At 35.8% G+C, this 17830-nt stretch overlaps 1 protein-coding gene across 1 annotated transcript; it reads right to left on the bottom strand.

Annotated features, from left to right (window-relative positions):
* Positions 1-6289: 6289 nt before the first annotated feature.
* LOC111514331 (uncharacterized) lies at positions 6290-16349 on the bottom strand. Its single transcript, XM_023170564.2, has 11 exons — positions 16190-16349; positions 15841-16134; positions 12154-12897; positions 10185-10853; positions 9897-10098; positions 9677-9833; positions 9367-9579; positions 8402-8564; positions 8191-8314; positions 7861-7972; positions 6290-6809 (listed from the first exon to the last, which is right to left on the bottom strand). Exons 1-11 carry the CDS (start codon positions 16203-16205, stop codon positions 6687-6689), a joined length of 2817 nt encoding a protein of 938 aa, XP_023026332.2. The 5' UTR covers positions 16206-16349; the 3' UTR covers positions 6290-6686.
* Between the last annotated feature and the right edge of the window lie 1481 nt (positions 16350-17830).

The following is a 17830-nucleotide window of genomic DNA, read 5'->3' as shown; positions in this document are numbered from 1 at the left end:
TTGATTATCCATAGTGAAAATAGATAAACATTTCAATCTAGCAGACCACTATTATAATATTCAAGCAGTCATTGTTTACTGTGGTTCTGATGTTGAATTTGGTTATTATTACGCCTTGGTCAAAGACGAAACGGACTGGTTTAAGTTTGACGATAGTCGTATCACTAAGTGTTCTGGCGATGCATTGAATCTATTGGAGCATCTGGAGACACCCTACATTTTGTTTTATAAGAGAGAGGACATTGGTAGATCAAGATCTTCACATGATGTGGTGCTGCAGGTTTTTCCAGGTTTTCCTGCAGCTGAAAAAGCAAATGCGCCATTGGAATCAATGAAGTCGCCCCGGGGCGCCAATTAATTTTTATTGTTGTTTTTATTTTTATCGTTGTTTTAATAAAACAGATAATTTTCTTGATTGAAAAAAATCAATTATCTCAAAGAACAATTCGTTCAGGTCAGTCTCAACCCAGCTACATTGTAGGTTAATGGTCAGAAAACAACTACTCTCCTGGCTAATACTACGAAGGACGTTGGATTATATCCGACAGGTGTCAGTGCAGGATTATTCACAGAAGCGATTCCTGCATATGCTGTTAGCGATATAACTGCCGGAATCGATTTTCAATTATTGGAACGGGCACACTTGCAGACCGGTTTCGGGCTATTTAGACCGAAAATCGATGCAATCACAAATCGAATTTTTTTCAGAGTATCATTTCTTGAACAAGGCTGAAGCGAACGACAAACAACATATTTGTCATCGCCACATCTGCACGTGAACGAGGTACTTACCAACCGCATATAGTAAGAGGGCAGACTGTCTCTAAATGAAATTATCTAAAAGAACAATGTATTCATGTCAATCCCAACTCACCTATACTATAGGTTAATGGACTGACACCTATCAGAAAACTACTACTCCCCTGGCTAATACCATGAAGGGCGTTGAATTATATCTGACAGGTGTCAATGCAGGATTCTTCACAGAAGCAATCCCTGCATATGCTGTCGGAATCGATTTTCAATTATTGGAATAAGCACATTTACAGACCGGTTTCGAGTTACTTAGCCTCTCGTCAGTGCAAAGTAGTGTCCATCATCAACATGAAGTCGATGATTTCCCATAAATAAAAATCGAATTCCTTTCAGAGTATCATTCCTCGAACAAGGCTGAAGCGAGCAACAGACAACATATATTTGTCATTGCCCGTAAACGAGGTACTAACCAACCGCATATACGAATGGCCCAACTCCTCGTATAAGAAAAAAAATGTTCGCATATAGTAAGGTAGCATAATTGAAGACTGGCTTCAATAAAATTATCTAAAGAACAACAGCTTCCTTCCGGCGTGTTCATACATATGAGGTAGCTATTGAAAAGTGAAATATTATCAACTTCACTGACTTTGCGCTCCCTTTTGTTTTTTGTGTTTCACAAGATCAGTTTTGTGTTCAATAAAAAAAGTTGAAAAATAACCGTTATCTGAAACTGATATTTTTGCCGATAAAGATTGGTTTGCTTGGGGCATCTCGCCTTTTTACCTTGACTCAATTATGAGAAGTCCATCCCTAAAATCAGTACGGCCTCGACCACATAAAACATGTTATCAAGATTTAGAGGTCTTGAATGTGAGAGAGGCTTGGCATATGCTCTTTTCCTGATTATCTATCAAAATCCAATAACTTCATGTAATGCCGCACTGCACTACACGTTAATACGGCATTGTATACAAGGTGGGTATCACCCAAAAGTGAAATACAGACTGTTTCTGTTATCATGTGGTAACATTGCTATATTCTAAACCGTAACAGATACGAAGATGATTAAATGGGAAAAAAGGTAACTGTCATCGGGAACAATACAATAGTGTCCGACCGAAAGTTTGGTTTCGGTCGAGTTTCGGCAAAAAAACGGGTTTCGGTTTAGTTTCGGTTTCGGCGGCAAACCTACCGAAACTACGACCGAAACCGAAACTGCATTCGAGAGTTCCCGCACTGTGATCGGTCATGTTCGGCTCGTTAAATTTCATACAAGTGATATTAGTTAACAACTCAAATAAGTAATTTTATGTTTGATATTTTTGAAAACCCATCAATAATATTCAAAAGAAGGATCTACACCTACTCAAATAAACACCTCATATACACACATCGGAAAAGTCTAGGGATATTTTTATAACATACTAAATATCATAAAAATAAATGCATGAGGTCGTTTAATTTCGATTATATTGGTACACTCGACCACCCTGTAGATTTCTATGGGTTGAACAAAGCCTGCAAAAACGGTAACTAATCTTTAATCAAGTTTTTTACAAACTGTAGGTTTTCGGCTAAAATGAATAATCTGAAAGTGTCGAATTTGTACATTCTATGCAGTTCTTGCTCAGCAATTAAACTGGAAATATTTTGCTTTAACATGGAACGCCATCACTTACCATTGGCTGAGATGAATAGAGCTGTCGGGCTTCTTCAAGGTGCCATGCGACAAAATGATGTAGCTCTTCGTTTGGGGGTCTCCCAAAGTGTTATCAGTCGATTGTGGCGGCGTTTCCGTGAAACTGGCAGTCCAGCCGAACAACATCCAGAGCGAGGACGCGCTACAACTGCAGTTCAAGACCAGGTAACCATTGGTCGTGATACTGTCAGAAATCGACTGCATGAAGCAGATCTCCACAACAGAAGGCCACTTAGATGTCGACCTTTGTCGAGAGGTAATCGCGGTAGAAGATTAGAGTGGTGTCAAGAACATCAAAACTGGGATGCAAATGATTGGGCCACAGTTTTATTTACAGACGAATCCAGATTTGGATTTCATCAAGATTCTCGTCGAGTAAGACTGTGGAGACGACCTGGAAATAATGAACGTTTGAGACACGTCCAGGAAGTCCACACATACAGAGGTGGTACAGTAATGCTATGGGGCGGAATCATGATCGGCGGCAGAACCGATCTCGTTTTTCCAAATCGCTCCCTCACAGCTCGACAGTACCTCGACACCATTCCTCTACCTATCGTCCGTCCGTTTGCTGGTGCTGTTGGTGAAAACTTCCACGATAATGCTCATCCACATGTCGCGCGTCTAGTGACTGACTGGCTCACCAACGAAGGAGTTGATGTATTGCCATGGCCAGCACAATCACCGGACCTGAATCTCATCGAGCATGTGTGGGACATGCTTCAACGAAGAATTACTCCGCATATGGGGAACATTCACACAACGTTTCAATTGAGAGAGCTTTTAATCGCTGAATGGGCAAATTTACCTCAACAAGACATTGACAATCTCATTTTGTCGATGCACGATAGATGTAGGGCCGTAATAAACTAGCGTATTCGAAAGCATTCTGTAACACATCGAAATGTTCAGTTGGAAAACTTTGGAATTTTCTGGAATAGGCCAGAACTTTCGGGAATATTCCAAAACATTCCAGTTTATTATTGAACAGTGTGGAGCACTCTCAAATGCTGACGGATTTGGTTACAGGAGTCAGACTTTTGATATTCCGAAGGAAAAATTATAGAACTGGCTTTGAATAAGTATGCAATCAACAAGTTAAATATTTTTGGAAAAGCAAAATATTTTTTTACAGTCGATCATCCCATCTGCTCGATTTGATATACGTTTATGTAGCTCATTTGTTTCAATTTTCACACACTATTAAAATTATATTAAATCCTTCAATCTCTTTTACATGATCTATTATCATTTTTAGACCATGTTGATTTGATTCTAACCACTGACATGGAAATGAGGAAAAATATTTCTGTGTGAGGAATTTGCAAGACTGCAAAAGATTCACTTACGAGGATGTTAAAATTCCACATACAGCACACCAAACAACAACACAGACTAAATTTGAAGTCGAAAGAACCAGAAACATATTTTTGTATTACAGTTGCAATTCCATTTCTTGGCGATTTTATCCACCAAATAAATACATTTGAAATTCATAAATCATAGGTAACCGTCAAATATTAGTCAGTTGGTTCCTTCAGTGTATTTTTAAGTAGAGGATGAATAGTTTCGTTTTGAACGAAAAATTTCTGGAGTTTCACTCGAATTGGAGATCAATATGGGGAGAATCCCGCCCTACCATATTTCAAAATAAGGGTTGAGCTGTCGATAGTGCATTAGTGAAATTAACAGATTCTTAATTTCTTACGTAGCTATACTAACCTAACTAACCGTTATTCCTAAATTTATATAAATAATTGGAACATCCCACAATAAAATATAATACAAGGTGAAATGGAGAAACACAAAGATACCCAGTTATAGGAGAAAATATATCATTTCCTCATGGAGAGAAAATGTTAAAGATAAAAAGTATTCATGTACTACAGGAAGACAACACCAGGTAAAAGTTGAATTTTAGGAATACGAGGTATAATGTCGACATATCGGTTAGCTCATGCCTTACAATTTTTTCGGAAAGTTTGGGCATTAAACGTGTGGTAGCGAAGTCGTTCCAAATATGCTGAACTTAATAAAAAAATCATCGCGTGATTTTCGCTCAGGAATTGTTGATTGACGTCAACGGCGATCCAGATTTGCTTAAAAGGGTCATAACTAGTGACGAATCACGGGTATATGATTATGACATCGAAACCAAAGTTCAGTCGTCCCAATGGAAGCCCAGGAGAGCCAAGACCAAAAAAAACACGCCAAGTTCGATCATATGTCAAGGTTTTGCTCACTGTTTTCTTCGTTTAACGTGGCGTAGTGCTTCAGGAGTTCTTGCCACATTACGGTCAATAAGGAGTGTTATGGATAAATTGGTTACGGCTTTTGCAGCCAATATTTTCATTCGGGTTTAAAGGAGCCAGCCACTCGTGCTGGCGAAACATTAGGATGCAGTTCCAAACTACGACGGCCTTCAAACCCGAATGAAGATGGTAATGTTGAAGGAGTATTAATTTCATAAACTACACTTTACGACGTAAGGCGTAGTTTATGAAATTACTATGGATCTTCATCAAGTAACGGCCGAATCAATCAGAACAAAAAGAAGGAGTATTATTTTGAAGTAATACGCCGCTTGTCAAAAAAACAATACGAAGACAAAGTCCGCTGTTGTGGAGAAAAAATCTATGGGTTTTGCATCACGATGATGCACTTGTTTGTGCATCGCTTATTTGTGATTTTTTAGCCAAAAGCAACACCTCAATCATGCCTCAGAGACCGTATTCACCAGATTTGTCTCCCTGCGACTTTTACCTGTTTTCAATATTGAAGAGACCCATGAAAAGACGGCGGTTTCCGACGATTGAAGAGGTGAAAACCGAATCACTGAGAGAGCTCAAGGGCATACCAAAAAGTGCAAATCAGAACTTTTTCGAGGATTGGAAAAAACGCTGGCACAATATATTATTAAAAAAAAAACTGTACGTAGCTTTCTTCAGTGGTCGACGTTTCGCAAAACAATTTTTTCACGTTATCAAAACCCAACATTCTGAATTCTCAAAAAAAAACATCCAGTAGATTTCGTTCATTCTTAACAGGCACCTAGATGCCTATGATAGTGTAGAAATAAGTAAACATAATAATATTATGAATACCGATAGTGGACCAATACCTAATAGTATACTATATAGCTTGTTGAAATATATTAATTATTAGATTTACCTGACTTTTACATGAGGACACATTGTAAAATTAATTCAAGACTAGTAGATAAGGCAATATTGTGAAATTAATTTAAGACACTGAAGACGCAGGTACCTAGAAATACCTATGGTATTGTTGTAAATCATGCCCGAAAGAAAATAACGCCAGCCGCCACTGGTAACCATAAACCAAACGTGACGTAGCTAAGAGAGCGCGAATGCACAATGGTCCCTGTCGCTCTAGAAGCAGCGAGAATAATGCTACCGATTTCGACGGAACTTCGGCAAAATTTCTACGGCATTCGATTACAATATTTAAACGCTAGCCGCGAGCATATCGACACAGTCAAGTGGACGTTACAGTGCGGTACGTGAATTGATCTAGTAAGGCGACAGACATTCAAATTATAGTTGAAGTTTAGTTGAAGTGTTTGTTATATTTAAAGTGAAATAAAGTTAAGTTTGATTATTTAGTGTAGTCAATTATTGGTCAACCCACATGGAAAAACGTAACATTTGGTGTCTTCAATCTGAAAATGTAATGAGTTGTTCAATGAGAACCCTTTGAAGTGAAAACTTGTGCAAAAAAAGGATTGAGGAAGTCTTACTTTTCAACATGTAATTTCTGACATGATGAAGAACTTGAAGTATGTTTTGGATTGAAATTGAAAAAGGGGAGAAATTTTGAAAGAATTTATTGTAGTTTCTCATTTTGCTGAGTCCACGAAGTTCTATGATTGTGAATTCTGAAAACGTGATGAACAAAAAAAAGTATTGTCGATCTCGTCAATCTCAGATCTTCTTGAACTAAGCTTCAAATAATATAATACATTCTTAAAAATAACATACCTATATAACATTTATTTTTAATACATATCAGTACAAAATAACTTAGCATTGCTGAATCGAAAGAAGATCCAATAAAATAATATGGAAGTCAAACTAAAATCAGCATCAGGTCTAAGAATAACAACTCAAATTAAAATAACAACAGTTGCTCAAATTTGGTTTTCATTATTATTCAATGTTAAAACAATAAGGAAATAAAATATATCACTGAAAAATATACAATTTATTTACAATGCTAATTTTCTTCCTTCTATCGATATTTCGACAGCCCTCCTAGTTTGCTTAAGCCTCTTGCCGTCCAAGAAATTTTTATAATGCTTCTCAAATCTGTTGAGTCCCTTCTTCGTTTGCTGCAAAGAAAAATCAAGTTTAGGATAGTATTAATTAACAAGTTTCTATGAAAAAAGTGTAATATGTGAATTTTAAATTAGAGTCAAATCAAGTCACGCAGATCAGAAGTGATAAAAAAATTCAGACCAATGTGAAAATCCTACCAAAAGATAAAAGCTAGTAAAGGTATCAAGAATTTTTGAAAGACAATCTCACAAACAACTTTTTGGGAATACATTTGTGTGTGTGTTATCTAGCCTCGAAAGAGGCTAGATAACAATTATCAAATAGATGTATAGGCAAATGTGGCCTCTTGCAATGGTATGCCCGATTACCAGATATGATGTCTTTAGATTTTTATTATATTGCTCAAGAGTTTCTGTACTTTGTTTGCATGGTTATGACAGTTGTCATCATGCACGTAAAAATAATTGAGGTTATGGTACTTGTTATTGTTTGTGCACGAGTAACTGTTATAGCATAGTACCAGTAATATCCATAACAGTGTTATTCAGAATGACACAAGCAGGAAGTTTGAATTTTCCACAACAAAGCGGTAATTAGTTAGATTGCAGAATATTGCGAATCCATCCACATGAAGAAGAAATCGCACGAGAGGAGCACCGTGTTCAGTGTTGCCAAGTCTACTGTTTTTGCAGTAGATCTCTCCTGTTTTGACTCTTGAGCTACTGTTCTACAGTTTGAGAGTTGAAACCTACTGATAACTCAGTTTACTTTCTATAATTATAGTAGTTGTTTTCCGGGGGGCATTTACCAAGACCTACTGGGTAGGTAAGTCGGAAAAGATTTCATTTCAGAATATTTATTTTCTTATAAACAGTGAACTACCATAAAATACATTCTCTACTAGTTTTTGTATCAGTTTACTGTTTTTCTGACACAAAACCCACTGCTAAACACTAAAATGACCTGGTAAGACTGGCCATGTTTGTATGACCATACTTGGTGCTGCTATAAAAAATGTAATTAACTCAGTTGATAACACAACATTTATCAATTCAAAGGTGGTTTGAAGTTTGCAGATCAGTTAGTATAATATATATTACTTACCCTACTAATATCAACTTCGGACTGCCATTTAGGCCTGTTCAGGTAATCCTTATTGGAGGGTACAGGAACTCTTGCTCTGGCAACCCAACCTTTTTCTCCAGGTCTGAGAGGTCTGGAACAAAAATTTGAATTAATTGATTGAAATAATAACATAAACTGAGTTCAAATTTTAACAGAATGCAAATGTAGTAAAATAAATATAATTGACAACCAAAAATGTCTCTAAATATTGACTTAAAGTATTGAACTAAATTGAAATTGAATACCAGTTGCTGTCAATATTTAAAACATGTAATGATCGAAAAGTTTCCAGCAAAACCTTCTACTTACTTTCCCTCGGCGTTCAAGGCTTGATTGAGTTCTTTTCTCTCTTGGGCTGTCTGCTCTTCCGATTTCCTTCTCTTTGTTCCCCTCTGCTCATAGTCTCTCTGGAATCTCTCCTCTTTGCTCAAAGCTGAAAATATTTACATTTATTGAACTGTAATGTATATTTAGATAACGTCAAGAGTTACGAAACACTACAAGTAATGAAAACAATTACCTTTGAAATCTGTAGACAAATTGAATATAGGCCTAGCCCATTCACTGATTAATCGTCCGGCCCTCTCTCTGTTCTCTTTTGTTTCTTTTGGGTGCTTATACAAGTACATCACAGCTTTTCCGATACCTGATTGTTTGAGAGTTGACTGATCGACTCTGGGAAACTAAAAAAATCCATTGAACTAAGACAATTTAGCAAAACATCCAAAAAATGGAAAACAAGAAGTACATTCTCTTTTTCCATTAGCTTTCCAATCACCCTGATCCCCCATTAATTCTATCTCCACCATTCTCATCTCCATATTTGTCAATGGAATTCAATTTGAATTTGATGTACAAAAAAACGTTAATTACAAAAGAAAAATAATTGCAGAAAACAGTGTAAGAGATATTGGTAATAGTATTGATTCACGTGCCAATAACACAAATTCTTTTTTCAGATTTGAAAAAAATGAAGGAGTTTGGATAGAAGATTGGTTCAAAAGTAAGTATTTTTTCTTTCATGTAATTCAATGTTATGAAAGTAGTTGTTTCAAAAGGGCTTTACATGATCTACACATCTTTGTAAAGAGTTGATTTTAAAATTAATCACGTTCTCCCTTTCTTTGGAAGATTCCCACGTTTTTTTATGTAAAGATGGAGAAGTAGAAAACCAAAACCTTTCCCACAAATTGACCTCTCCTGAAAATATACCCTTCTCAATTCAAACTGAAGGAGACATTTCAAACAGTACAGTTATGAAAAGTGCCTTTGATGTAATTGTCTTATCTTCAAATATTTCTCTCCATATTACACTCTCACTCACACTTTCTTTTTCTCTACTCATCTCCTTCAAATTACACCCCTGTTTTTCTACCTTAACCATTCACCACTTTTTCCCTTCATCCAACTCATATTCTCTATTTGTCTTTCCCCATTTTTTTTTATTCATTCATCCCCTATTTTTCCCTATTTTATAGTACTTACATCTGATAATAGTTTCAAGAGAGCTTCCCTGACTTGCAGAGAAGGCATTGATCTATCGGGCATTGGTGCCAGCCAATCGGTAAGAACATTCAGCACATTGTGTTCTATAAATGCCAGTTGCAAATCATGCTTTTTTAGTTGAGACATCACTTTAGCCAACATTCCAATTTTTTTTGTTGCTGGTTTCATCATCTGGTTCAATTTTCGGTCTTCCTGTAATATCGATTTAAGTAAATGATGCATATTCATTATCAATGAAAAAAAAGTAATGAATTGAATGATAGAATAATGAAAACTCAAATTCACTTACCTCTGCTGCATTTCTCATGTCACCAAGTAGCCCAGCTATGATATCATCATTATCATTAATAATATCGATGTCTTTTCTTTTTCTTCTTTTAGAACCCTCTTCCCTTTTCCTTTGCAACATAGCATCAAAATCTGATAATCCATTATTATCACTCCGACTAGAATTAATAAATTATAATCACAATTATTCTTATAGCAGCAAACTTTCAAATTGTACTCACCCGCTCCTATCAACTCCTTCATCGGAATCGGAATCTTCTTGAGGAGGAGGTGCTTCGTTTTCTTCTGGAACCGTTTCGTTTTGTGGTTCTGATGGACCTGCACCATCTTCCTCATCACTGACCAACATCTTCTTTGCTTTTGGCTGCGACTCCCCTTCATCTTCCGAATCAGATAGCAGAGCACGTTTACGACCCCTTTTAGCTGAAAGGAAATAAAACGTAATAAGCCAAAACCGTATGCAAAAAACATGTACATATAAGATCTCTTAAGCATTCCCGGTACCTTACCTTCATCTCCTGAGCGAGAACCAGACCTTGACCTGGAGCGTGAATTCCTGGACCTATTAGATCCAGATCTGTGAGAACCTGATCTTGACCTACGAGATCTGGACCTTGATCTCCTTGAAACTGCGGAACCAGACCGCGACCGTTTTGAGCCTGACCTTGATCTTCTCGAACCCGATCTTGATCTCCTCGAACCCGATCTTGACCTCCTCGAACCTGATCTTGACCTCCTCGAACCTGATCTTGACCGCCTCGAGCCTAATCTTGACCTCCTCGAACCTGATCTTGACCTCCTCGAACCCGACCTTGACTTTCTCGAACCCGATCGTGATACTCTTGAACCAGATCTTCTCGATCCTGACCTCGATTTTCTGGAACCAGATCTTGATCTTCTAGACCCGGATCTTGATTTGCGTGATCCTGATCGTGATCTAGATCTCGACCCTGAACGTGACCTAGCTGAACCTGATCTCGATCTCCTGGAACCTGATCTTGACCTTCTTGAGCCAGATCTGGATCTAGCCGAGCCTGATCTGGATCGCCTTGAGCCTGATCTGGATCTTGACCTTGCCGATCCCGATCTAGACCTTCTAGATCCGGATCGAGATCTCCTGGAACCGGACCTTGAACGTGATCCTGATCTTCGAGATCCTGATCTTGATGCTCTAGAACCTGTAAATGACAATTACATTTGAATATTCAACTAATTATTTAAATCAAAATTTCATACTGATTTTAAACTGGACCTCTTTTTAACATAGAGGGAACAGTAACTAAATCAACTGAATAACAATTATAGATCAAGTAGATTGAATATTTCTTTTTGAAAGAAGAAATAACTGGTTTTAATTATGTTATGTTCAAGATGTATCCTACATCTTGAACATACTTTTTGTTCAAAAATTATCTTTACTTTCTATGATATCTATGTATTTATCACAAATGAAATTTTAATTCTAGACACATTTCGCTAACACCACAGCTTCCTCATCATAGAATAAAAATTTGATTTGTGAAAACTGCTCAATAGCTATTAATATTTCTATCAATGATAATCCTGTAACATTTTCTGCCATCGCATTTGTTTAAATGAATTGTCGACACAAAACAAATTATTTTAGTAAATTATGTGGTTTGTCTATCTGTCTGTATATAGTTTTGAATAGATGTGGTGGTTGTATGCTAATAGATTCACATAAATTGTTTTTTTTTTGACTTCATTCCATTCGATGTACGAGTTGTAATTACAAGTTGTACATGTACAAGTTGTAATTACTCGGTATATTTTTGATATAAAGATTATCATTATTATTATAGCATTATTAATATCATCAATTATTCTTGCTTCGAACAGTCAATTTTCTTGGATACACCTCGTTTTCCATAAAAATTATTTAAGTTTAATGAGTCACATGTTCTTATTCAGATTTAATGTTTGGAATTTATTTTTATGTTTGATAATGAGTTGGAGTTTCACAGATTTGCTGACACACCATCAAGGTGAAGATGTTGTTTTGTTCACTCAGCATTCTCGAGTGATTCACTTGCACTTATTTTATCTGTATCTTCAGTGTTATTTGTTTGTTATCTCATATGATTAATAGCCATTGTTTTTTACATTGATGCAATTTTGTCTTGTAGTTTTGTCAGCTATAAGTGTGCTCTTATCTAATGTGATTGTTGACAAATTTTCAAAAATATTTCTCATATAAAACTTCAAGAGCAACTGACAGGTTTTGCAATCATTTATTTATAAACCTCAGTATTGTCTTTTTTAAAAAGTATGGATCAAAGTTCTTGAATTCATACTTTTTATTATTTTCAGGGCTAGATTAAAGTGATATACATAACATATTATAAGCATACAGCTCACAAATTTTAGCAGGTTTTTATAATCAACATATTCCTAAAACACTGAGGAAGTTGCACCCACAAATCCTTCTCAAAAATTACATAAAATAAAACATCTTACCTGATCTTGACTTTCTTGATCCGCTTCTTGACCTAGATTTTCTTGAACCAGACCTTGACCTAGAAGCTGCTCTTGCCGATCCTGAACGTGATCTCGATCTAGACCGAGATTTAGATTTTCTGGATCCTGATCGAGAATTCCTGGAGCCTGATCGAGACTTCCTAGATCCCGATCTAGACTTTCTGGAGCCTGATCTAGATTTCCTTGAACCCGATCTGGATTTCCTAGAGCCAGAACGTGATTTAGACCTTGACGCAGCTTTTGCTGAACCAGACCGAGACCTAGACCTTGATTTTCTTGACCCGGGTCCTGATTTAACGGACCCAGAACGTGACCTAGATCTTGATTGGGCTTTTGCTGATCCAGAACGTGATCTAGACCTTGACTTTGCCGATCCAGAGCGTGATCTAGACCTCGATTTTGCTGATCCAGAACGTGATCTTGACCTCGACTTTGCTGACCCAGAACGTGATCTAGACCTCGACTTTGCTGACCCAGAACGTGATCTCGACCGAGATGCTGCCTTTGCTGATCCTGAACGTGACCTAGACCTCGACTTTGCTGACTTGGAACGTGATCTTGACCTTGATGCTGCCTTTGCCGATCCTGAACGTGACCTTGACCTTGATTTTGCTGATCCAGAACGTGATCTAGATGACCTGGATTTAGCAGTTTCTTTCGATGTGTTTAGTTCCGCTGATCCAGAACGAGATCTGGATTTAGATTTTCTTGATTTTGGTGAGCCTGTAAATAAAATACAATAGTGTGAATACAATAACAATAGTGAGAAAAAAAACATTACAGATATGTGGATAGCATTCTTGTTCTGGTGAGGATAAACTGTCTTCAATAGATTAATTTTATGCCAGAGGTTTCAAATAATTACAGGGTGTATCTGAAATGATGTCATTAATTTCAGATGTGACCGAACTTACTTCGTTTCTAAGTAACAGGGTTTTAAAGTTTTATCGCTACTCCAGATTATTCAAAGTAACCTCTGGTGTTCTCAGGGGTCACACCTCGGTCCCTTATTATTCAATTTATTCATTAACAACATTATTCATTGCTTCCGGCACACAAAAGCACTACTATTTGCAGATGATTTGAAACATTTCCTAATTATTAAAACCTCCTTGGATGTCCACAAGCTTCAGTCTGACCTTGACAATCTATCTATCTTCTACCACTTTTGATTACACCTTAAATGGTCATGTTTTGGAGTCTGTTAATCAAATAAAAGACCTCAGGGTGGTTCTTCATCCCATCTTAAGCTTCAATCAACATATACCCACGGCTATCAATAAAGCCATGAAAATGCTAGGGTTTATCAAACGGCTAACCCACGAATTCACTGACCAACTTTCTCAGATACATAGCACATAAATCAGGTGTTAGTTGCGGGTATGAGTTGCTACTGCAATCTCTGAGCATGTCCTCCCTGGAAACTATGAGGAAACAGAGAGACCGGACACAACTTTTCAAATGCAGCAAATGCAGTTGTGCTGAACTCCTAGAAAAAATGTATCTACATGTTCAAAACCGCTCAACTCGACCGCAACAAACATTTTATGTGCTATTTTATCATTTAAACCACACATTAAATAGCTGCATTCCAAAATTCTTACGATTAGACTATCGTAACATTGATCTTGAGATGTTCAACATCTCCTTGCATCATTTTAAAACTCAATTACGGAATACTGTGCTTTAATGTTTCAATGTATAGTTCAAGTATAGTTTAAGGTATATTGACGATCATTGTCTTTTGTCATTTTATACTCCAAATTAACCCATTTTTTAATTAAACCTTTTCAAGCTATTCTTAGTTTCACTTTGTATTTCAGTACCTTATTTGATTTTATTTTAATTATAATTTAACATTGTAATTTATACTTTATATGGGCTTGTCCGTAAATTAATAACTCAAAGGCCTTTTCGCTAATGTTAATGAAATTATGTGTGTTTGTTAGCAAGGGGCTTCTTTTCATGAAATAAGATTACGGATAATTCCAGTGGCGTCACAAAGGGTTAACTGATTGATATTTATGATAAAAATTTATGTATGCCACTTTTTTTCTCCAAATTTTATATTAATACTACGATACAACGTGTTCGAAGACAAGCTTTTACAGAAATGCACCAAACTGAAAAATAATTACTGCAATTATTTGATCTAGGTTATTCTGTAACATATTCAAAATCTTCCTATGACACTGGAAATAAAATGTCAGATCTAAATTTATAAAAAGAGGCTCCTCGTTACGGCTGACAAACACACCTAGTTTCAGTAGAATTGGGAAAAAAAATTTTTAGTTATTAATAAGAGAACAATATTTTTAGTAAAACTTTGACACCCCATAACTGGTTTTCATGACAAGTAATAAATTAATGACATTATTCAAAATACACCCTGTATATGGCAAAGAAAATTGAAGACAAGACATCATTATCTAGTACGACTGAAACTGAATCAGTTGCAGGCTGCAGAAATCCTGAATGCCACAATAAACTACCAACACATGAAACAAATTAAGAGAGCAATAAACTAAAAATGATTTTGACAAAATTATCTGAACCGTGAGAACTGCTATAACAACATTATTGAGATTGACATAGACTGATATTGGATTGTATTAGATATCAAAATATTTTAACATATCTTCATAAGTATATCTCGTAGTCGAGATATTATTATTATATACATTATTATTATTATTTTATGCATAAAATGTATCATATTGAATGTTAAAATGAGTACAAAAATATTCTTTAAAAAAAGTATGGGGGCGTATCATTATCTAGTATGACTGAAATTGAATCAGTTGGTTGAGAAATCAGTGGAATTTTGTTTTTTTGATTGTTGTTTAGTTCATTTTTCTATACACAGGTAATTCCCAAGTAGTATATCAGATTATTAACACTACTCTAATCTTATCTGATTCAATTATGAATTAAATATAAATGTAGACAGGTTCAAAAGTGAATTTAAAAAAAAGTAAAATAATTTCATTACAATATGTACAAGAAAATCAATTCAGAGTTAAAAAAAATTATAACATACACTTGCGAGTTGAAAATCAATATATCATAACTTATTTCCAAGAGTAACCTTGGAAAATTGAAAAGATAAAATTTAAAGTCATTCCCATTTGTGACTATTCCTGATAATGATAAAGGCTTTTGCAGTTTTGCATACAAAGCCTAACATTTACACTTGCTCTGCTAGATATCTGTTCTTACAGAAGGTGAAAATTCATTTTGACTTCTACCACTACACCTAGATCTCGTATGGATTTAACTAATTATAATTGTAGAAGCGTTGCAAGTTCCCTGTGATAAATGTATCTGATTAATAGGGGAGTATGTTGAATACTCAAATACTGTGACTGTTGAGTTGTGTTTGCTTTCATGATAGGTTGAGAATTTTTCTAAACGTCCTCGAATGATGAAGAAATGGGCTGAATTTATCGCTTTTGTTACGGTCTCTTTCTCACCCCTTAAATTTGTTTCATGTAGAAAAAAGATTTCAGTAACACTTTCTCCCAATGTTTTTAAGTTTTCTTCGTTTTGAAGTGTTCAGATGCTACCCTGCATCATCTTGTACTATACTACTGCATCATATTTCACAATTTTTCCACTTATACAAATAAGTAAAACTACCTCAAATTAGATTTCCAAAAATTTTACCTGAGCGAGATCTAGATCTGGAACGGTTCGAGTCTCCAGAATTTGATCTTGATCTAGAACCCTTAGAATCTGCTCGGCTGCCAGATCTTGATCGGGGTGAACCAGACTTGGATCTAGATCTAGATGCTCTGATGCCAACAGCACTTTCAGCATCTCCATTAATATTATCACTCACTTGAGGGCTTGTTGAACGTGACCGTGAAATACTCTTAGCAGATTTATTAGACTCAACAGATGGTGAACGAGATTTGTCACTCACTGGGGAACTTTTTCCATCCACTTGATCATAACCTTCTGAAATATAAAATTCATTGTGCAATCTGTAAAAAAAGTTATATAAAGGTATTACCACTTATGGATTCCATAGTTAGACGAACGGCTTGCCAGAACGTACCATTTACAACAATATCTTGATTACTATTTAGCTTTAAAAATAATGCCTCTATTTATTTGCTTCGTACTAGTACCTATCCAGTGACGTCATTGTCCGTGTACCTGTCACCTGTCTACCAACCAAACTGTCGATTGTCAATGTAATGCTGTCTCCAGTCATAGAATATCTTTTAGTTCTGTATAATTATTCCACTCTAGTTCTCAGATGAACCAGTATAAATAATTAGACAAAAAGGTAAAAGTACTTAACAAATAGGGAGTGGAGATATTAAAATTTCAACAAACACTCAAAATGATTCGTTTATCTCTTTGAGAAAATCACTTCGAGAGGATTTTGTAGATTGACAATATGACAACATATAGCCACATTCGGCTATGAAACATTATATAACATATATCAGTTCAAGCACTATCACAGGTTAAAAACATCAAACACCAACAATAAACATCCAATTCAATTTTATGTAGATTAAATTATACAAATGAAATTTCGGTAATTTCTTTCGCTAACTTCCAATCGTATGAAATTTAGAAAGAATAGGGTATTTTCAATTATCTCAATTGGTCCATAGAGTAATGTTCAGTATGAGCACTTACAACAGCCTCCTTTTAATTGATGAAATTCTAGATGCTAAAGACTCTAGTAAAAAACAAATTAAAACCATGCAAACACATAATGTAGTCAACATTCCTTATAAAAAATTCTGAACTGTCTGGTACAAATACTACAAGTTATATGTATATTTCATAAAAGCCTCATCACATACACAATCTTTGCCTATAACTTGGTGTGTGTTTTGTGTTGAAGTTGTGATAAAGATTTTGGCTTGCACGTTTCCTGAAAAGTGTAATTGGATATTCTCCTACTCTTCTCTTACAATACCAATCCCAAGTGTTTTGTTTTACCATTTCAGACAAAAACAGAGTAAATCATTAATATTATCAATTAGACAAGAAGCAAGTAACAAAACCAATGGCATTTATATTTGTATTCCCAATTGAATGAAATAATATGCAACCACTCAAGTTTTTAAGAAACTCACAAATATCAACTATTATATATTCATCAATGTAAAGTTTTCAACAAGACACAATTTCTATATTAGTGATCATGGAAACGAATCATTCCAGAAATGATGAAACTAAACAAAACACAACCTACGATGTTCTGAAATTTGAAAATTATTAAGTTAGGTTATCCCCCTTTCTGTCTCTCATTCCCTCTAATTTCTATGGCCCTTGCTTCTCATTCAAGCTCCTTCTTGTCCATAGTGAGTAGCTTCTTCCGGAGGCGCAACGGTCTTGCACGAAGCAATGCTGCCATCTTGAGTTTTTCATTCACTTTTCATTAAAAAAACACTTAATTTTTACTGGTCGCCTCCTTTTCGGGAGGGCTTCGGATAAAAATAACAAAAATCGACAAAACCACTGAATACATGTTCGTATTTATTATTGAACTGACGACCTCGTCGACATCCAGCCTGTTACTGGCGTAGGGGGCCGCCAGTTCTTTCAATACGTCTTTCACTTCAATATTCATTAAAATTTGACTTTATTTCAGAATAATTCCTTTTTGGACTCCACTTCGACCTTTGAC

This window comes from Leptinotarsa decemlineata, unplaced genomic scaffold (genome assembly GCF_025532065.1).
Source record: "Leptinotarsa decemlineata unplaced genomic scaffold, Ldec_3_MD MMD2_tig00026328_RagTag_RagTag, whole genome shotgun sequence".
Taxonomy (NCBI): Eukaryota; Metazoa; Arthropoda; class Insecta; order Coleoptera; family Chrysomelidae; genus Leptinotarsa; species Leptinotarsa decemlineata.
The sequence above is the reverse complement of the archived record's forward strand: the minus strand, read 5'-3'. Positions and strand labels throughout refer to the sequence as shown.